The sequence below is a fragment of the Macrobrachium nipponense genome, chromosome 11, assembly GCF_015104395.2.
Source record: "Macrobrachium nipponense isolate FS-2020 chromosome 11, ASM1510439v2, whole genome shotgun sequence".
Taxonomy (NCBI): domain Eukaryota; kingdom Metazoa; phylum Arthropoda; class Malacostraca; order Decapoda; family Palaemonidae; genus Macrobrachium; species Macrobrachium nipponense.
Window position 1 is genome coordinate 98852075 of NC_061087.1, and position 25522 is coordinate 98877596.

Consider the following 25522-nt stretch of genomic DNA (forward strand, 5'->3'; position numbering starts at 1 on the left):
GTACAGGTACGCATTTCGTAGACTGAAGACGTACAGGTACGCATTTCGTAGACTGAAGACGTACAGGTACGCATTTCGTAGACTGAAGACGTACAGGTACGCATTTCGTAGACTGAAGACGTACAGGTACGCATTTCGTAGACTGAAGACGTACAGGTACGCATTTCGTAGAGTAAAAGACACGAGGATGGCAATGTTGGGCGTATGTCTCAAATCGATTTGCAATGACCCAATCAAATAGATTTATCTTTATTTGCTTTCTTCCTTATGGCTTTTGAGAATTCAATTCAGTTTCTTTTCATACTTAACGTAGAGGAGTAGATGTCAATTATCTGTTAATGTAGTCATCTTGAACCACCATTGATCTAATACTCTCTACTTTTAGAAATGTTAGGTATGTTATACATCTTATCTTTTCTTCAATATAGATACTTTTGAAAATGATCTAATATCTTTACTATTAAAAGACAGTTGCCCTTCTACATGAATTATAATTGAAATATCACTTCGTTCATCTTGATACCATTGTACAAACATAATATACTAATTTACTTATCGAAGGTACATTGCAAATTTGATTTAACTTGAATCTAAAATCTTCGTATATCTGTTTCGTTCACAGGGAATATTTCTCATCTATAGCATTGGGCTGGGATTTTCACTGGTCTTTTTCACTGGAGAAATAGCCTGGTTGATCTTCCATTGAAATACTCATCTGAAGAGTAAAAATTACTTCAGGAAGTGTTATCGGATCACTACAAGACTTCTGTTTCAAGCTAAGACCTTGGCCACGCCTCCTTAGGTATAGTTGCCATATACTTCTAGATAGAAACTTCCAAGAATTCTCAAGGGAACATGTGATTACTGAATGTTTAAAAGTAATACCATTGTAAGTGAACTTTGCTCTGTCTATTCTCATGGTTATACTAAGAAAATAATTACAAATTACCTGTACTTAATATTGTCCTCGGATTATTTTAAGAACGCTGGAGCCCATTATAAAGGCCTAAATGTTCCGTATACAATTTAATATACAGTTTTTATTATTTATTCCCTTAAATCTAAAGAAAAGAATTACCTGATTTAAAACAAAACCATATCAAATGGTGGCATACAGATACATCATATATCTACTGTCACAATGAATTTGTACTTATGAAAAAATTATTCAAAATATATATTGAAAGTGATACGTATAAAATTTATTGAAACCGTTAAACATCACTTAATCCCTACACCTAAAAATTATTTGAAAACCCTGTGTTCTCAAGTTATCCATACAGATGATGAATGAAACAATCAGGAAATGGAAAACTAGCGTCCGATAATTAAAGAGAATAATGAAACAATCCAAATATTTTGTGCAGTCACCTGAAACTGTAACAATATCATAAGCATTCAAAGAATTGTGACCACTGGAACAGATGCATAAAAAAAGTTTATACTGGACCGATAAGTGACCAATACGATTTGCCAGTATTTCATCGCACTGTTTTTTAGCAAAGGACAACATTCACCTATAATCCTATTGATTGGACTGGAACCTGAATCAAGTAGTACCTACTAGTTCCTCTGCTGTGTAGTAAATCAGTTAAATAGTTGCTTAGACACAAACTGCTGTTCCTTTACAAATCGAAAATTATAGTTTCCTTAGTTAATATAACAACCGTAAGCTCTAATACACTGTAATGCCTCATTGTTTTATAGAAATTTTAATTCACACGCTTTATAAGTTCTATGATATAATGATTTACCATTTTATTACAACCATAGGTTTCATGGCAAGACGAGAGATTTATCACAATACAAATGTTCATGACAATGCAAAAGTATATGACATCATAATTCTTGATACGGTTCCATGACAGGCATGAGTTTTCTAAGACATAATAACTGTAAGTCCTGTCACGTCATAACTTCTTTACATAGCCTTTCATAACTTCTTGTGACATGTAAATATATATATTAAAGTAGGGACAGTATGGAAATTAACTTTTTTGTTTTTTCTGACCATCAAGAAATTCTCCCTCCTACAACAGAGACAAACTTTTGGCTTTTAAAACATGGCTTTAAAGAAATGCTACAGATTCAATTTGACCAAAGTTCAAGTGTCCTTCTGTACATTATTGATATTTGTTATTCATTTACATATTCATATAAACTTATAGGTCTCTTTTTCTCACTGTCGCGAGGCAATGAGCTATCTATTCTCTCTCACCCGTCCCCCAACCCCCTTCTCTCTCTCTCTCTCTCTCTCTCTCTCTCTCTCTCTCTCTCTCTCTCTCTCTCTCAGGTTATGTCGTATGTCAATGTGTTAATGGAAAAATTATTTTTTCTTTTAGATTTAACTTCTTTCTCTCACCCAACCCCCAACCACCTTCTCTCTCTCTCTCTCTCTCTCTCTCTCTCTCTCTCTCTCTCTCTCTCTCTCTCTCTTCGTCCTTCTCAAGACCTCTTATCAACTGTATCGACTCAGCACAGACCTTGATACAAAATAAAGACAATTAATTCTTCCCCATTCCCTTTCATGGACCATAATCTACCTGGAACAGAACAAAAAAAAATCCATGTATTGATTCAGAGCTTCCAAGGTATACGTACCTGTCACCCACCGATCTGCCGATACACTCTCGAAGAAGCATAAAAATGAAAATATGATCGGTGACATACTGAAACAATTCTATAACTGTCAAATAGGTTATCAATATGACAATATATTGTTTCTGAGAAGTTATTTATTTAAGGAAGCATGATATATTTGCTTACTCGTGTTCAAGTCAACTGCAATCCATTTTTTTTTTGGTAATATAAATCTATGAAGTTTTGTTCACATTGGTATCTAGTGCAGGAACATTCTCTTCACAAATGTAAGTTTTAAAGCTTTTGTTTATACAGAGAGAATATACAGGAACTCTCGATTCATGGTAGAGCATTATGCATGAGTTTTTAACTATAAAATAAGAGCCTTCAGTTCGCTCTGGAACGTTATACTTAAGCCTTGGGTTCACAAAGTTAGGTAGACACACAAGCTTTCGATTCATTTAAAAAATGACTTACGGGAATCTGGTTCATACTAAAGAAATTAATTACTATCTTTCCGTTCAAAAAGGGAATGTTATACACGAACATTCAATTCACACCAAATTCAGTAAGCCTCCTAACAGCTAAGAAAGCAAAAGGTCTTGGAAAATTCATTTGAATGCATATGGAAAATCCCCTTGAATTCCAGTGTTTGTTACAAAAAAATTTTTGTATCTTGCCTATCTCGAGATTACTGTGCCCCATCATTACAGGATACAGTTAAATACAGTACAGTTGCTATTACAGACTCATACCAAAGCCCTCATAAATGGGTCTTAGTAATAAATACAGATTTTTCCCCGTTATATTTACTTTATAGCTTAAAAGAAAAGTCAACTGGTGGGTAACGAAAACTATTTTAACATTTTTTTCGTGCAATGAGGAATTTTCTCAAAATTCCTAATGAGTCTGGCAAGAATATTTTGCCTTATTTCTGAGTCATTATCCGTCCATCCGCTCCTGTATACGATACGCAATACGCAATAGTCCGCTACGAAACGCATAATAAACGTCGCGTGTTACAATATCAGCCTAAGAGATCAGACTGTCCTTCATTCTTGACATTTTCAGAACGACATCTAAGCGGACACTGACACAATCACACGATCAGTGTCGACGTCAGCTGACGTGGAAAAAGGAAATAAATTATCTGGAAGGTCAGTCGCCTTTTATTGCGTTTTTGGAAAGATTATTTGCTTGCGATATGAACGAGAAATGTATACCAATCTTATGGTTTATAGCGGATTATTTCCGTCCTCCGATGACCGAACCGGTTCGACATCCCGCAACGTATTGATCACCTCAGGATTAACCTTTAGAGCTATAGCAGGATGTCACGTTTCTGGTGGTTGCCTAGAGTCCTGAGGTCTACATCAGGATTTCTGTGCGCCCCCTCCCCCACACCCCCCACCCTCACCCTCAGCACCATATAACAGTTCGGACTAAGGTCTTGCAGTCACAAAAACGGCTTAGCTTACGCCAACCGCAAACCAGATAGTACTACTTCACCCTAAGACTAGTGTGAGTTCCCGTTTGGCTATGGAGCTTGAAAGATTGACTAATAAGTTCATTTGTTTTGTTAAAGTTACTGTTATATATATATATATATATATATATATATATATATATATATTTACTATTAAAGTAGAAATTATAAAGTGGACAGTAATCACCTGTTCTATCAGGAATTACCCAAACCATTATTATTATCATTGCATAAGATGATTGTTATTATTATTGTTATTATTATTCTCTTTTCTCGAAATATTATTATTTCTGTAACAGATTTTTTTTCATTTTATCCCATTTTTATATCTATCATTTATGTTATTATTATCAAAGACTTTGATATTATAGTGTCAGTATTTTCCATGGGGAAGGGTACGCTCCCAGGTGTCCCCACCCGACCTCCGCCCCACCTCCCCCACCCTGGATCCGCTAGTGGAAGGCGCCAACCCGCGAATCTAATGGATTTTGTAGTGGGCCCAGCTCACCTGTTGCATTCGCTGCTAAATAAATGTCATAATATTACAGAGAACGAGATTATAAAATGTAATGCTAAACTCGTGCAATAGAGATAGTAGCTCTCTCTCTCTCTCTCTCTCTATCTATCTATCTCTCTTTCTCGAGTAGAACCGTAGACCGTAGCGCTAAAGAAGCCAAAGACAAGAAACGAATCTTAAACGATGGAGAAGTACAAAAAAAAGGATCGACAAGACATTGCATTGATAAAAACTCTAGAGGAGACCTCCTCCTCCTTACCTCCCTTCCCCTTTCCTCCCTCCCTCCCTTCTTTTCCCTCCTTCCCTCCCTTCCTTTCCTCCTACCTTCCTACACCAGCTAAGCCGAGACCTGGCGTCGGTCGATTTACGATAAAAGAACTACCGGGGGAGGGACTCGTATACCTTCCCCCTTCCCCCTTCCCCTCCCCCTTCGTAATACCTCCAACTTCATCGTCCTTAGAGGGCCACAACAACAACAACATCGTCAGTCCAAGGGACGAAGGGACGGAGCCATTTCGCCCCGAACCGCCGCGTCGTGTGAGCGCCGTCACAGAGCTCCTGCGATTCCAAGTTGCCACATTCTGAATTATTCATCTCTGCAATATAACGGTTCCCGAGCTGCTTAATTTATTAATACTCGAAGTTATCGTTAACGGATTAAGTGTCTATTCGATTTATATTAATCCCGTGTGACTCTGGAAAACGTAGAGCTTCGAAAATGGAATAACAAGAGAAGTAACTGCTGGCGAGGTTTGGTTTTGCGAGTGACATCCAGACCTGCGTAGGATTTGCGCACTAGGCCTATTCAACGGAATCGGTTTGGAATAGTGTGGTTCCTGGAACCTTTTCGTCACAATCTGTTTTCGTAACACTGCCTCCTTGAAGATGCCGATGGTAAATATAAAGAAACGTGCCTGTGTGTGTGTGTATGTGTGTTTTATTTTTAATTGGTTAAGTACCATCATGTGTGTACCCAAGTTCTCACAAGGATATTTTATTATTAGATTGTACTTAGTGTCCTCAGTCTACTACTTATTCCATTGTTTCCATCAATTCAAAAACCTTGAAAATTTAACTTGGCCATTATTCTAGAAAAATATATACATCGCAGTGGTGAACTAATCGCTTTTGAATTGAATGAAATGGAGACACGTGATTATTGAATCATGACAAAAACTATTTATTTACTATTTAGATATAATCATGGCATTATAAATGAGAGAGAGAGAGAGAGATAGAGAGAGAGAGGGAGAGAGAGGGAGAGGAGAGTGTGCAAAAACCTTTGTAGCAATTGTAGAATTTTTTCACAACATGTATGGATAATTGTGTGAACGAGAGAGAGAGAGAGAGAGAGAGAGAGAGAGAGAGAGTGCAAAAACCTGGGTAGCACTTGTAGAATTTTTTCCAAACGACTAAGAGGAGTATCTCGTATGGATAATTGTATGAGAGAGAGAGAGAGAGAGAGAGAGAGAGAGAGAGAGAGAGAGAGAGGGGCATCTTTTATCAATGCGCAGATGCCATGAATAATCCTTATCACTTTATCATTTTTAAAAAATCAATATTATCAGGAGAACTGCATCCTCATGAAACAAAATACACATAAAAAAAAAAAATAAATAATTTGTTGGCGAATAGCTTCTCAGTTAAAATACTGTTATTGATAGCAGTTGTGGTAGTAATAGTGGTAGTTGTAGTAGTAGCAGTATTGTTAGTATCAGGTCTTGAGTATATTAGCTGCTTCCGTGTTGCTATTTGCAGTTGTAGCGATAGAAATGTTGCTATAAATCCTTTGTAAATAATATCATTAAGTATTTTCCTGGAATAAGTTAAATTAAAACTAAGACTATCACGGTTGACATGCTACTCTTACTAATAGTTGTAAGGGAACCCTTTCGAACAATAATACTCTACCTTAACATAGCCTTGTTTCTACAGAAGGTCCTAATAATATTTACGATAAACTTGATATTTTTTTTTAACCAATGCAGATTTTTTTAATTAGAGGGACCGAGACAGGGCTTGCTGACAAAAAACAAGCTCGGATGATGCAAAAATAAATAATAAAGGATAAATTAATCTTCGTAATGAAATCGAATGAGGAAATACAGAAGAAAGCAGGAAATTCTGAAATCAGGGAGTGAATGCCATGCATGAAAGCAGTGTGTAGTTAGATGAAATGTTAAATATGAGGTTAGGAAAATTATACCTAGTTTTATATAAAAAATATATATCTATATATTTTAATATATATATATATATAATATATATATATATATATCTATAATAGATCTATAATAATCTATATAGTATTATTATATATATATATACCTATATATCATATCTATATAATATCCTATATATAATATATATCTTATATATATATATTATATATATATAGTATAATATATATATATTTATATAGATATAGATTATATATATAGATAGACTATTATACTATAGATAGATATATATATATATATATATATATATATATATAAAAATATATATATATATATATATATATAATATATATATATATATATATATAGATATATATGCTTATTGTAGCACTATAATAAAAAGCATGAAACAGTACAAAATAGCCATACAAGAAGATATTTTCAAAATTTTCAATGAAAAAATACAATTTTCTTTTAATAATAATAAAGTTTTGTCCGCATACCTAAACACCCACCCCAGATCCCAACCCCAGCCCCCCCCCCCCCCCCAGCCCCCCCCCCCCCCCTCGGTTTCTTTCCTTTTTTTCATTTTCTTTTTTTTTAAGGTTATGGGAAAGTTAAGAATGATCTGAATTCATTTCAAATGTGTTTATTATTATTATTATTATTATTAGTTATTATTATTATTATTATTATTATTATTTATTATTATTATTATTATTATTATTATTTTGGAAGGAGACCCTCTTAAAAACAAGTCTTATTGAAAGATATTGCTGCATCATCTGCATTGAACTTGCAAATAGCTTTCTTAATAGCTTTCTCTCTGCTACTACAACTGGCGAGTATTGCTCCGATATGACTCATCAGGAGGAGTCAAATAAATAAATTTGTAACCATTATCCCTGAAATTGACTCCTCCTGATGAGTCATATCGGCGCAATACTGCCAGTTGTAGTAGCAGAGATAAAGCTGTTATTAGAAAAATAGAGAAGACTATTACAAGTTGAATGCAGCTGATGCAGCAATATCTTTCAATAAGACTTATTATTATTATTCATACGGAACAAGCCCACCACAGGGGCCATCGACTTGGAATTCAAGCTTCCAAATAATATTTTGGTCATTAGAAAGAAGTAGCACAAGGTAAAACGAAAATATAGAAAGAAGAGATCACCCATAAAACAAACAAACAAAAATTACAAATCATTAAACTCAGATAAAAATGTAAGTAAAATACAAATATACAAGACTTTTATTGAAAAAAGGACGTAAAAAATTTTTTATCAAGAAAAATATTGCCCTGTTGGATTTCTTCGAAGAGAATGCGTCTTATTTTCCTGGCACCATGAAAACTGTCTGTTTATCTAATCTTCGTCTCCGAAAAGACCTTGACATGAAAAAGCAGGTATCAGAATACTGGAATATTCTGGAAAAGACGGTGTTCCAGATATCTATCAAGACTTTTTTCCTTCTTTTTTTTTTCTTGGGAACGGTTCACGTGGCTGAATCATTATGTCGATCAACGCAGTTCTTTTTTGAACCTTCGTCAGACAAAGACTTCTTTTAGCTTATTATAATTCACATTTTCCCTGCTTTTGGAAAAGACGGTGTTCCACACATTTATCAAGACTTTTTTTCCCTTTTTTTCTTTTTTCTTTGAGAAAGGTTCACGTGGCTGAATCATTATGTCGATCAACGCAGTTCTTTTGAACCTTCAACAGTCAAAGGCTTCTTTTAGCTTATTATTTGATACATATTTTCCCTTCTGTTATTTACAGGTTATTTTTAGGCTTAATTTTTAAACAAGGCTTATCACAAACTTAAGAATATCTTAGTTTTACCAGACCACTGAGCTGGTGAACAGCTCTCCTAGGGCTGGCCCGAAGGATTAGATATTTGTACGTGACTAGAAACCAATTGATTACCTAGCAACGGGACCTACAGCTTATTGTGGGATCCGAACCACATTACATCGAGAAATGAATTTCTATCACCAGAAATAAATTCCTCTGGTTCCGCGTTGGCTGAGCCGAGAATCGAACTTTGGACCACCGGATTGGTGGCCGACCTCGAAATACACTCGTCCAACGAGGAACTATCACAAGCATAAACGAAAGGATTCCACAGATACGAGTTATATTAATTACGTACACTGGTAAATATTCATATAGTTTTAAGCGCTGATGATTATGAGAATTTTGATGTTCGTTCGAATTTGCTCTGTATTATCCCATCAGAATAATGAAGAATGATTTTCGGTGTATACCTTGGTAAGAAGAGAGAGAGAGAGAGAGAGAGAGAGAGAGAGAGTTACAACGAGTTACAAGGATTAGGATGTCTCAAAGACTTGTTAGTCCATCCGAGGAGACATCGCGTGCTCACTTATCTCTAGGGGCAGATTTTACTGTTCATTCAAAGTGTCTTAATGATTTTGTCTTGCTTTCTCTTAAACTCTTTCACACTGTTGTTCTTTACAACTTCTGGTGGCAGTTTATTCCATGTGTCACATATCTTGTATGTAAAGAAGTTCCCACATTGGGATGTGTTGTCTCTTCAGTTCTAGTTTCCATCCATTATTTCTTGTCTGGTTATCGTTTAACGTAAATAGGTTACGAGAGAGAGAGAGAGAGAGAGAGAGAGAGAGAGAGAGAGAGAGAGAGAGAGAGAGAACAGGCAACTGGTTCATTTGTCTAACAGACCTTCAGTAGTACAGATTAGCAGAACCATCAGTGAAAAATGAATTAACCCCTGCATTTTGCTAGACTGGATGACTAGACAGTTTCTGCATCGTCTGCCTAAGTTGGATTGATGTTAATCTGTCAATATGTCCTCACATGAAATATTTTCATACTCATCAATCCCAGGTAAATTATTCAAAATAACACTATTTTGTCAATACATGAGTTAATTTGTCAATACATAAGGTTTGGAATTGAGATATTAAAATTTCGACCAAAGACAAAGCTCTGAAGCCTATGAGGTCATTTAACGCTGAAAATGATGCTGAAACAGCTGTCAGGAAAGGGTAAAAAAGAAAGATGGAAGAAAGAGAATATAAACGGAGGTACAGTAAAAAATAAATACAGAATTGTTATATTTTTCTTTCATTTATAAAGTAGTCTCTTTCCACTTTCCCAACTGCATGGATAAGAAAGTCAATTTTCTATTCATTTTCGACTCTGGTCGATTAAATCAATGTGTGACCACATTGTTTTGTCAACTTTTAGTGCAAAAGGAATAAAGGTAGTTTCCAATAACTTTAGTTGTTTGCGTTTTTGCGCTGCGCGATCAAAGTTTCTGGGATGGTGTCTCTTCGTTCGTAGTTTCTGGTAAGGATTTGTACACTCACACACACACACACACACACACACACACATATATATATATATATATATATATATATATATATATATATATATATATATATATATATATATATATATATATATATATATATATAATATATATATATATATATATATAAGGGATGAGATTTTATATACATATGTAAATTACATGTATATATATAAGGTATATACATGTTTATATTTTATATGCATATTTACAAACATTATCATTAATACAGTATATATGTAACTAAATCTTGCTGTTCATGTAGCCCCTATGAAGTCAATACAAACTATATTTCGCAAAGTCTAAAAAAAAAACACCTTTTTTTACCACCAAATTCCAATCAAACAAAACCTAAAAACCTATACTTCACAACGACCAACCCTCCCCCCACCCCTACCTGCCCCACCCCCCCATCGTAGTATTGACCCTCAACCTATATAAAAACTGGTATGTCATACATCACAGTGTCAATATTTAACGACGCCTTCGCCTACAGCAACGATTATCTAACAGTGCCATCTCCAAGGAACCTCTCCTTCAAACATTAATGTGGCAGAGTACTTCTGTCTCTCACACCAAACTGATATGTCTGGAGAAGTCATTCCAAGAACTATTGCACTTTTTTATTTTGGTTATATGCTTTTGTTTCCTTCTGTTTGACCTTTAGTTGTCTTAATATTATTTTGACTACATTGTCTCTCACACCAAACTTGTTAGTGTCTGAATAAGTCATCCTAGGAGCTATTGCACTTTTTTTATTTTGGTTATATTCCCACTGCTTAGCTTTCAGTCATCTGATGTTTTTCTTTTTGTTACATCGTTACTAAAACTACCCTTTCACATATGACAAGATTAACTTATGTTCTATTATCAGTAGAGAACTTGAGAACTTCCTCCATTTTTTGCTTTTAACTTTTTGATAATCTACAGCACGTACATGAACAAAAAATGTCTTTTGAAACATGTCAAAAATTATTAGAAATGGGAGCTTTCGACGGACTGCAAGACGGTCAAATACTCATATTTTCAATGAATTTTAACTTGTATTTTAGCAAAATAAAGTTTCTGCCTATATAAATAATTGTGGGTTTTCACTTATTATTTCTAGCAAGAGTATAGTGAGGCACTTTAGATAGTCTACACTATTCTTGGTGTCAATGACCTTGTCAGTTGTAGCGCCAGGTAATTCTCGATCGATCAGTCAGTTTAGGCTGAAGATATCAAGGCTACCGTGGATATTCAGGTCACTGTAGGAGGTCAACTAAGTAGGGAAACGCAGAGAAAGGTAGAGAATTCCATATTCTAAAAATAAAAGATCAAGGATTGATCAAACTATTTGAACTATCTCAGCACAGGCTCTTGCGTCTCAGAGAAGGATTGCATTATTCCTCAAACACGGGCTCTTGCTTCTCAGGGAAGCATTGCATTACCTCAAACACAGGCTCTTCCTTCTCAGGCAGGCGTTATAAAGCTATCAATTTCAAAATTGGGCTTTTATTTTCGTATTGCTATGAAGCGAACTAATGTGGCAATAACTTTTTTACATTCTGTTTATTATTTTATGCATGAATGCATACATTTTTTTATTCATTTATTCAAATAATTTATCAAAAGAATTATAGAGTGTTCAAAAGTTTAATACAGTGCAATAATAAATTCATTTATTATTATTATTATTTTTTTTTTTTTTTTTTTTTTTTTTTTTTTTTTTTTTTTTTTACTCTATCACAGTCTTCCAATTCGACTGGGTGGTATTTATAGTGTGGGGTTCCGGGTTGCATCCTGCCTCCTTAGGAGTCCATCACTTTTCTTACTATGTGTGCCGTTTCTAGGATCACACTCTTCTGCATGAGTCCTGGAGCTACTTCAGCCTCTAGTTTGTTTTTCTAGATTCCTTTTCAGGGATCTTGGGATCGTGCCTAGTGCTCCTATGATTATGGGTACGATTTCCACTGGCATATCCCATATCCTTCTTATTTCTATTTTCAGATCTTGATACTTATCCATTTTTTTCCACCCTCTCTTTCTCTTCAACTCTGGTGTCCCATGGTATTGCGACATCAATGAGTGATACTTTCTTCTTGACTTTGTCAATCAACGTCACGTCTGGTCTGTTTGCACTATCACCCTATCCGTTCTGATACATAGTCCCAGAGGATCTTTGCCTGATCGTTTTCTATCACTCCCTCAGGTTGGTGCTCGTACCACTTATTACTGCAAGGTAGCTGATGTTTCTTGCACAGGCTCCAGTGGAGGGCTTTTGCCACTGAATCATACCTCTTTTTGTACTGGTTCTGTGCAAGTGCCGAACATTCACTTGCTATGTGGTTTATGGTTTCATTTTTCATATTGCACTTCATACATATGGAGAGATGTTATTTCCGTCTATCGTTCTTTGAACATATCTGGTTTCTTAGGGCCTGATCTTGTGCCGCTGTTATCATTCCTTCAGTTTCCTTCTTAGCTCTCCCCTCTGTAGCCATTGCCAATTGTCATCGCTGGCCTAGTTCTTTAGTCTGTCTCATGTAGTCCGTGCATTGGTTTGTTGTGTTGTCCAGTCCCTCTGTTCTGTCTGTCTTTCTCCTGTCTCTGTATATTTCTGGGTCTTCGTCTACTTTTATTAGTCCTTCTTCCCATGCACGCTTTAGCCACTCGTCTTCACTGGTTTTCAGATATTTGCCCCCATGCTCTGTTCTCAATGTTGACGCAGTCCTCTATACTTAGTAGTCTCTCCTCCTTCCTTTCGTGTTATGTATAGTCTGTCCGTATTTGCTCTTGGGTGTAGTGCTTTGTGTATTGTCATATGTTTCCTGGTTTCTGATCTATGCTGTGGAGTTCTGCCTTCGTCCATTCCACTATCTGCGCTGTATCTGATTACTGGCACTGCCATGGTTTATGGCTTTTATCATATTTCTCCATTGAGTTTTGACTTGAGTATCGCCTTGAGTCTTCCTGCATATATTCTTCCTGATCGTGTCCTTCATCTCTTGTGCTTTATATCCCCTCCTTCCATTATTCCCAGGTATTTGTATCCTGTCTCATCTATGTGTTTGATGTTGCTCCCATCTGGTAGCTTTATCCCTTCAGTTCTCGTTACTTTGCCTTTTTGTATGTTGACTAAGGCGCATTTTTCTATTCCAAACTCCATCCTGATGTCCCCAGATACAATCCTTACAGTCTGGATTAGGGTATCTATTTCCTTGATGCTCTTACCATACAGCTTGATGTCGTCCATGAACATCAGATGGTTGATTCTGTTGCCTCTTTTCTTGAGTTGGTAGCCGGCATCCATCTTCTGTAGTACTTTTTTTGTCATGGGAATCATGGCTACTACGAAGAGTAGTGGGGACAGTGAGTCGCCCTGGAAGATCCCTCTCCTGATATTAACTCTGCTAGTCTTATTCCAGAGCTTGTAAGTATTGTATTCCAGTTGCGCATTGTATTTTTGAGGAAGCTGATGGTGTTTTCCTCTGCCCCATATATTTTCAGGCATTCTATTAGCCATGTGTGTGGCTTTCTTATAGTCTATCCATGCCATGCTTAGGTTGGTTTTCCTTCTCCTACTGTTCTTCATTACCATTTTGTCTATCAGGAGCTGGTCTTTTGTGCCCCTACACTTCCTTCTGCAGCCTTTCTGTTGGTGGGGGATGGTGTTTGTCTCCTCTAGGTAGTTATATAGCCTTTCACTGATGATACCTGTTAGTAACTTCCACATTATTGGTAGGCAGGTGATAGGCCTGTAGTTACTGGCTATATTTCCCTTACTCTTGTCTTTTGTACTAAGGATGTTTCTTCCTGTGGTCATCCATTTGGGTGCTTGATGATTTGAGATACAATGCTGGAGTTGTTCTGCTATTCGTGGGTGTAGGGCCTTTGAAGTTTTTTGAGCCAGTATCCATGGACTTCATCGGGACCTGGGGCTTTCCAGTTTGCATTTTCTTTTAGTTGGTGTCTGACTGTGTCTGTCGTGATCTCTGTGAATCGTGTTTTATTCTCCCTGTTTCTTCTTCCTTGACTTCCTGGAGCCATGTTGCATGTTTGTTGTGTAATTCCGGATTGCTCCATATGTTTTCCCAGAGTCTCTTACTTGGTTCGGCTTCAGGAATTTCTGGGTGGTTGTCTTCCCTCTTAGTTGGCTGTATAGTCTTTTCTGGTTGGTTCCGAATAGTTTGTCCTGTTGGTATCCCTTATTCCTGTTCGTGTACCGTTGGATCTTATGTGCTTTGGCCTTAAGCCTCTGTTTTACGTCTTCTATTGTGTTGTTTAGGTCCCCTCCCCCTCTTGTACTTTGTATTTCTCGTTGAGTTCCTCCCTTGTTTTCTTGCTTCTTAGGCCTTTTTTTCTGCCATCTCTTTCAGTTTACTCAAGTCAGATCTCATCACCATGATTTGCTTTCCAGGCGCCTTTTCCAAGGAGGTTGCTGTTTTGGTTTCTGTTGGGTTGGTTGTGCTTGTGGTGTGTTGGTGTTCGAATCCCCATCAGTTCTGCTACTAATCTTGCTCCTGCATATGTCAAGTTATTTGTTTCTGTGATACTGGTGGTGTGTATTATGCCCATTATTTCATTGACCTCACTTGTTTTCTCCCTTAATTTCTTGGTGTTATAGGCTTTCATGGGGGGGATCTGTCTCTCTGTATCTGGCTTTATCCATTGTCTAATCTTTTCTACCATTCCGTCCTCTCTGTTACTTCGTCGGTGTTTCTTCGTGTGTCGTTGTTTGATACCTCATCATCCCTGTCGTCTTCTGTGGCATCGTCTCTCAGTTCGTCTTCGTGTAATTCGTTGTCGTGTGACATTTTCCTTTCCAGTTCTTCTCTTTCTGTTGGGGAGAGCCAGCTCTTTTTCTTTATGTTCATTACTTGGTCTGCCAGCCTCTGCTCTGTTTGGGGGGTGTTATTCCTCTCATTCCAGATGTTGACCAATCTTCTTCTATATCCTCTCACCGTCGGGTTGCTTCTGATGTAGCATCTCCATATTTCCTTATTTTTCTTCTCTTTGTCCATTTCTTTTCCTTTTTGCCTCTGTAGCTCCAATCTCAGGCTGTTGATTACTCTCGTTGTGGTGATCAGTTGCTGGATGACGACCTCCAAGTACCTGACCGTCTTCCCCTTCAATTGGGTTGAATACCTGGTTGCCAGGACGAAGCTCCTCTGTTTGCCAGTAGGTTCCATTTACGTCGTTGTCGTTTATTCCTTCATTTCTTTCCATCATTGCTGAGTTTTGCTATTTAACCCATAGCTGGACCCTACCCCATCAGGGATAGGTACTCATTTACAGCTGAGTAGACTGAGGAAATTATGGTAAAGATCCTTTCCCAAGGAATCAACGCCGAGGAGAGCGGTCACCCATCCAACGACTGACCAGCCCCAATGTTGCTTAACTTCACTTAAGTCTATTGACGACCTAATTATTATTATATTCTACTTCTAACATAAATAGTAATATTCCCTGACTTTAGCGCCACCTGAAAGTGAGAGAGAGATACAATGATAAAACTTCATTTAGATGAAGCCAATGATTCTTGACTAAGTGTGAAGGAGATTTGTCATATCCTTTAATGGAGGATCAAAAGGAACCGCTAAATGCGCAGCAATTGAAGACTGCTGGTTGCAGAGATAACCAGTACTAAGCATTATGCAAAATAGACCGACACCGAAAGCAAGATATACCGAGAGAGAGAGAGAGAGAGAGAGAGAGACTAATAAAATGTAAAATAAAAAAAATAGTGTAAAACTTACGCAAAGAGAGAGAGAGAGAGAGAGAGAGAGAGAGAGACAGACGACAGACAGACAGACAGAGAAATAAAAATGTAAATAAAAACAGAGAAAACTCGCGCACAGAGTGTGGTAGAACAGAGAGAGAGAGAGAGAGATAAAAATGTAAATGAAAATAGCATAAAACTCACGCACAGAGAAAGAGTGCGGTAATAGAAAGAGAGAGAGAGAGGAGAGAGAGAGAGAGAGAGACTTATAAAAATGTAAATAAAGATAACGGAAACTTACGCACAGAGAAATTGTAGTGGAAGAGAAGGGAGGGGAGAGAGAGAGAGAGATAAATGAAAATAGCGAAAACTCACGCACAGAGAAAGTGTGGTGAAACAGAGAGAGAGAGAGAGAGAGAGAGAAAGAGAGAGAGAGAGAGAGAGAGAATAAAGCATCAAAATAAAGAAAAGGAGACGATAGATCAATATATAATCCATAACATGCAACAGCTAACAGGCTAAATGCTACTACCACGCTAACTTCGACCCTAAACAGGCGAAATTTCCTGACATCATCGTACCTTTGGCAACTCTCCTCTTCATCAATAGTGAATTCCTGCATAACGAGCGTTATCCCTCTATCAAACGAGAGATGTAATTTGTTCGTCATGTATCGGAATAAATTATTGTAAGCTATTTTTGCTGCATGTTTTTGTATAAACGTTCATTTCTGACCTCCAGGAATAAGTCTGTGGTGGCCACCTGACTTGACTTGTTTTCAGAAACCCCTGTTGGCTTTTATAGTTCGTCAATGATAATGATAATTATGATATATTGTATATATAATCGATAATACTCATACGTTCAATGTATTTGCTAGTGTGCGTGCGTGCGTGTGTGTGTGTGTGTGTTGTGTGTGTAGTTGTGTAGCCTATACATGCACGGATGCTAAAGTTGGTCGTTACATTAAGTTACCATCAGAAATTATTCTTTAAAAATAGCTCTAATTGCCTAATTGCAACGGACTATCATTGAGATCAACCGTCTAAAAACCGATAATTCGTCTATCGGTTTATATAAATAATTTACGATCTACGAAAAACGCCATTAACCCAACCTTCCCATTTTCTCTGAAAAAAAACTACTATCAATTCTAAGGAAATTTAAGTGATCTTCCATTGTCTAGTATACTTCAGATCCAGAGGTATAAGAAGAACATGTTGACAGGTATAAGTATTAATTTTACATTTTTCAGCAATAGTAGTTTCCACTGTCTTGGGATGGCTTCAGAGACAAGACGAAAATCACTGCCACATTTATACATCAACTGCTGATGCGTGGATGAAACCCTTGTCTAGAAACTTCCACAACACTAGCCACTTCATACATACACGTGCGGACAGAAGGCTCACCAGCAGTGTATCAGACCGCTCTAGATACGCTGGATTCTACCCTATTTTCATCGGCTCATCGGCCTCCATCGATCCTGCCTAACAAAAGCACCTCAGTATATTGATTCACCCTTTTAAATAAAGTTGACCTTTTTATCTCTTAATCTTTGTAGCAGCTCTAAATTCCTCACTCTTTCGATTTTTTCTTCAGTCACACCCACTGCTCTACTTGGACAATTCATCTCAGTAATCCAATTGTTTAAAGCCTTCCAGGAAAAAAAATTCATTTTTTTTAAAAGACCTAAAAAAATATTTTCATTTTTTAAAACCTTCCATAAATAATACATTTTCTTTTTTAAAGCCTCTCAGAAATTTTTTTTTACATTTTTTGAAGCCTTCCAGAAAAAGATAATTTTTTACTTTTTACTGCTTCCCAGAATTTTTTTTAAACCTCCTAGGAAAATATTTTTATTTTTTTGAAGGCTTCCAGAAAAAAGATAATTTTTCACTTTCTTATAACTTCCTATAAATTTTTTATCATTTTTGAAAACCTCCCGGGCAAATTTTTTAATATTTTTAAGGCCCTCCAGAAAAAAAGTGTGTAATTTTTTTAAAGCCTCACAGAAAAACATATTTTTAGTTTTTTAAAATGTTTTTTTTTTTTTTGCCTACAACACCAACACTTCCCTTCCATAAAGGTGAACTGGCTCAACAATCACTTCATATGCTCCAATTCTCCTCCACATCTTTTGCAACAGTGGTAATCTGAAGCTACCCCGCTATACGCAGGAGGTAAAATTACCTCCAGCGGAGTTTGGAAAGAAGAGACGAAATGAAATAAGATAAAATAAAAAGGATCACTATTTTCATAATCATGATTTAAATTACAATCTTTGCATTAGCTAATATACCTGCCATGTAAGAACAAACAAAAGCATAGATATATAGAGTAATATAGACTCTTTCTTGTTAAATTTCGTTCCAAAGCTTATTAAAATGGCAAAAGATAGATAGATAGGTCAACCGATTATAGTTAGATAGACAGATTACTTTTATGCAAAAAAAAAAAAAAAAACGCGAAATTCTACAGCTAAAATTCACCAATCAACCAGTGAAAACAGACGGCCTTTGAAATTTGGCCTCTTAACCTTCTTCAAAAAAAACATGCATCATTAAATTTTCGGTTATAAACTTTCTGGTTAAATTTCGTGCCAAAGCTTCTTAAAATTGCAAAATATAGATAGATAGGTCAAACGATTATAGTTTAAACAGCTAAAATTCATCAGTGAACCAATGGAAATAGGCAACCTGTAAAGTTTGGCCTCTTGACCTTCTTGACTAAAAAATGTGCATCATTAAAATTTCAGCAATCCTGTGCTCTGAAAGAAGTCGAAAACAACCTTGAGAGTCTCTGGGGTCTTGCAATCGAAAAGGTCATCCTCTGGATCAGATATCTGAACTGTATCGATCACGATGGCCTTTCTGGGAACCCTGCGTGATATCCTAAAGCTGTTTGCTTTATCCTTTCTAAAAATCAAGTTTCTTTTCACTCACGTTGTTCACTAAAAGAAGGGACTTTTAAAGTCATTATTTTCGGGCTAACTGACAAACACCACTGAAACTCATAGGGAATTTGTCTTAAACTGTCAACTTAAAAAATTTAAAAATTCCACATTTTTTGTTGAAAGATCTGTTCCTGAAGATATCCTAAAATATTTAATATTCTTTTGTAATATTTGTCAATCTTACAAATCAATTTACACTTGCACCAAATTCAATTCACCTACAGATTTTGCGTAGAGGCTGGCAACTCATAAGTTTGTTAACTTGAGATTCAAGAATTCCTCAAATCTTCTGTATTTCCCAATTCGCCACAGATGGGTAGCTATTTGATTTGGCATTCTCTTCTGTTTGATCAAGAATCATTACATGCGTTTGTATATTTAAGGGCAAACAATGGAAGACAAGTTAACTTTCCCATTTTTCTAAATATTTTAATATTTAATATCTCACACAAAAAGCCTGACAAAAATTCCCATCTAGCGAGAGAGAGAGGAGAGAGAGAAGAGAGAGAGAGAGAGAGAGAGAGAGAAACCATAGCAATTTTCCTGAAGGCTCAGATGCACAATATTACATGCAGCAGATGGACTCATGCGTGCTCACACGCACACGACAAGAAGAGAGAGAGAGAGAGAGAGAGAGAGAGAGAGAGAGGAGACTGCCCACTGTGAATTTTCTTAAACATAATATTAGAGAAAAAATGGAAAACGTCCAATTTTTTTGAATGGTCAAGTCTATGACGTCAAAGACTGGTTGAGACATTCACACGCACTTGCTCAGTCACTGAGAGACAGACAAACAGACAGACAGAGACAGAGATTCTACACTATAATTCTATCTGAAGGCTTGCGTGCAAAGCACCGTAATGGCGAGACAGTGATTTGAAAACAGGAAATCTAAAACTGTCTCGCCACAAATTTCTTCGGTTTTTGACAAAACCTCCAATCTGCTAAGGTCAAGTTTAGGAATCAATGTCTGAATAACCACCGGTTCCATGCAACGTAAAAATACCATACAAACAAACGAAACAAACAGGACCCATTGACTATAATTTATTTACTATATCTGTGATTGCTATGTTTCCTGTGATTGGCTTATCAACAGCCAATCAGAAGCGTCGTAAGGGACGGGCCGAGACATCAGATGCACGGTTGGTGTGAATCTACTATAGCAGAAAGCCCCACAGCTGCAAGAAGAATTAATAGTTGGAGAGGCTAGACAGCAAGACCGAAGACATGAATAGGTAATGGAGGTCAAATAAAAGGCTGAAAAGTGGTTGCCGTCAGTGCACCACGTGAAATGCACTGAATGCACCGTCCCCAAGAGCGCAAGAGTACAGATACTCGATGCATTTCACAAACGAAAATTCACAGGTGATTATACTCTAAATAACTGAACTGGTATTTGTACCTGTTAGGTTCAAGTAAAACCATCACTCGGTACTTCAGAACTATTAATATATTACCTGCCAACGTCGAATCAGAGGAATTTATTTCTAGTGACTAGCAATTAATTTCTCGATATAATGCGGTTCGAGTCCCACAATAAGCTGAAGGTCCCGTTGCTAATTAACCAACTGGTTCCTAGCTACGTGAAAATATCTAATCATTCGGTCCCAGCCCTAAGAGAGCTGTTAATCAGCTCAGTGTTCTGGTTAAGCTCAGATATACTTAACTTTTCATTGGTGTGAGAAGATTCTGCGTGTGTATATATATATATATATATATATATATATAGATATATATATACGTATATAGATATATCTATATATATATATATATATATATATATATATATATATATATATATATATATATATATATATATATATATATTTCGACACACCAGTACATTGTAGTACAGGTACTTTGTAAAGATCTTAAAAAACTGTAGAATATATATATATATATATATATATATATATATATATATATATATATATATATATGCACGCAGAATCTTCTCACACCAATGAAAAGTTAAGTATATCTGAGTTTAACCAGAACACTGAGCTGATTCAACATCTCTCTTAGGGCTGGGACCCGAATGATTAGATATTTTCACGCAGCTAGGAACTAGTTGGTTACTTAGCAACGATATATATATATATATATATTTTATATGATATATATATATATATATATATATATATATATATATATATATATATATATATATATATATATATATATATATATACATATATATATTCTACAGTTTTTTAAGATCTTTATAAAGTACCTGTACTACAGTCTACTGGTGTGTCGAAAGCTTTCACATTTTCCACCTCCATTTCATTCTTTTCAAAACCAAGACATAACCACAGGCAAGCGCATTACGCAAGTAATCGTACACGGAAAATGAAAATAAGAAACATAAAAACTTATTATTAGAAATATCGAATAAATTACGATTGTTGGGTACAAAAAAAAAATTTTTTATGGCAATCATCAGAGGCTTTTCTGTGGAGCTCCTATCCGCCATTAATTTCCTCGCTAGCTGGATGCCAAGTATTTTTAGCCCTTGAAGTGAACAGTAATGAGGGTCCCTCTAGTATTTTTTGGGTCGGGTAGGAAGTTATGACCGAAAATTGATGAAATAGGGCAGTCTTTGATCCTCATTAGCGTCTATATTGTAGCAATACCTCCAGGCCAGATTTTAAAAATTAAGTTCGTTAAGGCATGTATAGCTTTGTGTGCGTGTGTGTGTGTGTGTACTTCACGAAAGCGTGACCATCGACCCTGGAATACGAAGTCAAAACTCCTAAAAACAGAAACGATGAAAAATTACTTTTAAGCTCATATCAGCTGCTATTATTCCGCATTTTCTCACACGCCACGTTATTATCCTCTTCGTTAACATCGATTCCATCAGCTGATATAGGAATCTGATAAGAGAGAGAGAGAGGAGAGAGAGAGAGAGAGAGAGAGAGAGAGAGAGAGACGAAACTGGTAGAAATGTACGAGTTATGTATGTAGAAGAAAAATAAAGATAAGCGAGAGGAATCTTTAAATTTGGTCTAGTTTAGATTGAGAGAGAGAGAGAGAGAGATTTTTTCCTGAATCATGTAACCTGCTTCTATTTAAGTCCAGATTTTATCGACACTCATCAAGGCCATCAACACGCATCCACTGACCGGACCCGAATTTAGCTTCCGTAAGAGTGTTAGTGGTCCTGTGTCTTTCACTGTAACTGTAACTATAACGGGAACGTTTTGGCGGTGCTGTATCTCTCACTGTAAACTGTATGACATGAACGAGATGGTGCAGCGGTTAAAAGAGCTGAACGTATTTCTCTCCCAGTCAAGGGGTCGAGGGGTCGAAACTCGGCGTCCTACGGGGAAATTCTTTGTCTCCTTTCCTATTCTGATTTTGATTAGTAATCATTTGCAATGTACATAACATAATATATATGCATACATACATACATACATATATATACATATATGGCTGCAAAATATGTTTTGTTAAAACAGAACTCCATCTAATAGCAAGGAGCCCATAAAAACGCCAAATATCGCAAGTTGATGCTATAATTAGGAGAACCAACTGTCTCTCTCTTTAGGTCAGTTGGTTCTCAGAAATATAGCATTAACTTCCAACATTTACATTTTTTATGAACTAATTTTTATTATACATATATATATTAGTGAAAAATGGGCAAGTTATCCGAAACAATAACAAAGAAACTGGTTACTATAGTAGATTCCCAGCAACAGTGCATTTGATGTCTAGGCCAGTTCCTTACGACGCTCCTGATTGGCTGTAGATAAGCCAATCACAGGGCTGGAAACTCTCAGTCTCGAGAGAGAGTTCACATAGGCATGATGTATGTTCCACCTCTCCTTGAAAGACGTATACCTCAGGAGAGGTGGAACATAGATCCTACCCATGTGAACTCTCGAGAGAGACTGAGAGTTTCCAGCCTTGTGATTGGCTTATCAACAGCCAATCAGGAGCGTCGTAAGGGACTGGCCTAGACATCAGATGCACAGTTGACATGAATCTACTATGGGAGACTTCTTTCGAAGTGACGACAAATTCCATTAAAAAAAAGAAAAAAACGATTTCGTTGATGATAACAGACCGAAACCCTCCGAATAATTGTCTCACGATATAAGAACTTGTTAAGGTCGTCATCCATAAGCTTACAACTCCTCAGTCACGCATAGATGGAAGAAGCTTCTCGACATCTATTACAGTTGTCAATTACCTGTGTACTTGCATCTAAAGTTCAGACATATACATTTATCTAGAGGGATCTAGCTTTCGGTTTCTCTGTGAACGTATTTGTTGATTATATTGGTTCATATCATACATATTTTAAAGTAGGATGAAACTCCATTATAAAGCATCTTAGGGGTCCCCACTATAACCCTGCCAAGTTGCAAGCCCATCGGACCAGCTTTTTGGCCATGATTGGATGACAGTCGGACGGACAGACATAACGCCCATGATAGTAAGATGTACATAACTATCATTACTATTATTTAAAGTGCAGAAATATGCACTTATTGTGAGGGGTTTAGCCTTTTGTATATGTTGATTATAGTTGACATTACACTTAGTAAGCTGTTAACCCCTGGTAATGTCAACGGTTGTTCCATTACGCGTTCCAAGTGTTTGTCGCGTTCTTTAAATCTATTTTCCACTAACGCCACGCCTCTCTTTGGATGACAAGGAGTGTCCAATCGAGAAGCCTTTCACGAGGCACTATTTCAACTTCAGCTTCAGTTTCTGAAACGGTTTTGTGACGTCAGAAATTACGCTAATGAACCCAATCTCACAGGTCCGTGACATGATCGACTCGGCCTTCGAGGAATAGTTATTCAAATAATGCGTTGGGAGATTTGAATAATAGCTTTTCTTGTTCAGTTAGTGGTTTGTTTGCTTTTTTTATCATAAATTGACACACACACACACACACACACACACACACACACACACACACATATATATATATATATATATATATATATATATATATATATATATATATACACGTATATATTTGTGTGTAGCCTAGTTAATAAAGGCGTTTCATCACTATGTTACACCAGGATACAACTGACCTTAGCTTAACCTGTTACCACCATGAATCCAGGTTCATAAACTAATGCAACAACCAAAAAAAAAAAAAAAAAACTTGAGACACTGACCCAATAACTTTCACCAAATCGAAGACCAAAGTTTCCGAGAGAAATAAAGAACGACGTCAAAAGTTTTCTCGTCGTCCTACGAACGAAGGTGGAAGGTCATCTGCCAAGAATAGCAATGCGACCTCATTCCATACTGAACCGTTTCCTAAAGGTCGAATGACAGTCTAATGGTCATGAGTGCCCTTTTTTATTAATGGTAATGATTTCTAATAGGATATTTTTTTATTATTCTGGTTTCAAGTTTATATTCGAGCAGGGTTATATATCATACATATCCATTAACTAGTGAAATTATTTCGTGAGAATCATTTAATAAAGAAATTATGAGGTAAATTAATACCAATAGATTATTTTCTAACTGTTTTTATCAGATAAGACAGACATATCTCTATCTCCCTTTAAATCCACATAGTTCTAACGAATCTTCCCGAAAGGAAAACCTATTGAAAGGCTTTATGGAATAGAATATACAATTCAGGCCAAAGGCCAAGCGCTGGGACCTATGAAGTCATTCAGCGCTGGATCGGAAATTCACAGTAAAAAGGTTTGAAAAGGAAAAACCTCAAAGCAATTGCACTATGAAACAATTATCAGGAGAGGGTGGAATGTCAGATGGAAGAAAGAATATGAGAGAAGGTGCAGCAAAATGAATAGTAGAGGCTCTAGCTAGGGGCCGAAGTTACGCCGCAAAGAACCTTGAGTAATGCCTACAGTGCACCGCGCGTGAGGTGCACTGACTCCCCCTATCCCCCTGAAGGAAAAACCTTCATGCTCTTTACACTATTGACCTCTTACGCCAGAAAGTATTGGGAGGAATTATGGATGAAGGTCAACGGCCTCTATACATCTAGAAATCGCTGAAAATATTTTAAGTAATAGTTCCAAAACTAAGAGGCACTTCGATGACACTTCGTCATTGGCTGAGGACATTCACATGAACATAGAGAAAATTACAAATTACGCTAGAGGAGAATGAAAGGACATTCATTTTGTACTTTCCTTGCTTTCCCAACCTAAACATATGGTGGGGCCAGAGAGAGAGAGAGAGAGAGAGAGAGAGAGAGAGAGAGAGAGGTGGGATAAATACGGAAGGTTGGAGTCAGGAAGAGCATACATCCATAAAACATCTGCCAAAACTATTTCTGAAATGAGCCGTTCAAAACACAAACAGCTGGAGAATGCTCGTTAAAAACAGCGACCCCGACTAGGAATTAAGCTAAGAAGGAGAAGGCTTTGTTTGCTTTCATCCGTATTTCCTGAATACTGTAACTGTGAATAGTAGTAAACAAAGAAAAATGTTTATTATTTTATTTTTTCTTCACCAAAGAAAAATCTTTATTACTTTATTTTTTCTTCACTTTTCATGATTTTTCAGTTGTTGTTTTTTTTTTTTCTCTCCTTAAAATCCTGATATTTATCCTGGACGTCTCAAATCATTCCCAGTCTGTCCTAAAATGTCCTACATCTAACCACAGATCAGTAGCGAGATATATCAGTAGCGAATAATTTCGGATACCTCAACACGACATTTACATCACATCAACCAAATGACATAGAACATAAGTAGAAGGAAAAGGAACATTTATTTCTGA

The 25522-nt window shown here is 36.6% G+C and overlaps 1 protein-coding gene across 1 annotated transcript in view; it reads left to right on the forward strand.

Moving 5' to 3' along the window:
• The first annotated feature begins 5090 nt into the window (after window positions 1-5090).
• The window catches only part of LOC135207815 (tubulin alpha chain-like), a 42785-nt gene continuing 22353 nt past the window's right edge, over window positions 5091-25522 (forward strand). Inside the window, exon 1 of the mRNA XM_064239675.1 lies at window positions 5091-5477. Within this exon, the coding sequence (XP_064095745.1) occupies window positions 5469-5477 (9 nt within the window). The 5' untranslated portion in view covers window positions 5091-5468. The remainder of the gene's footprint in view (window positions 5478-25522) is intronic.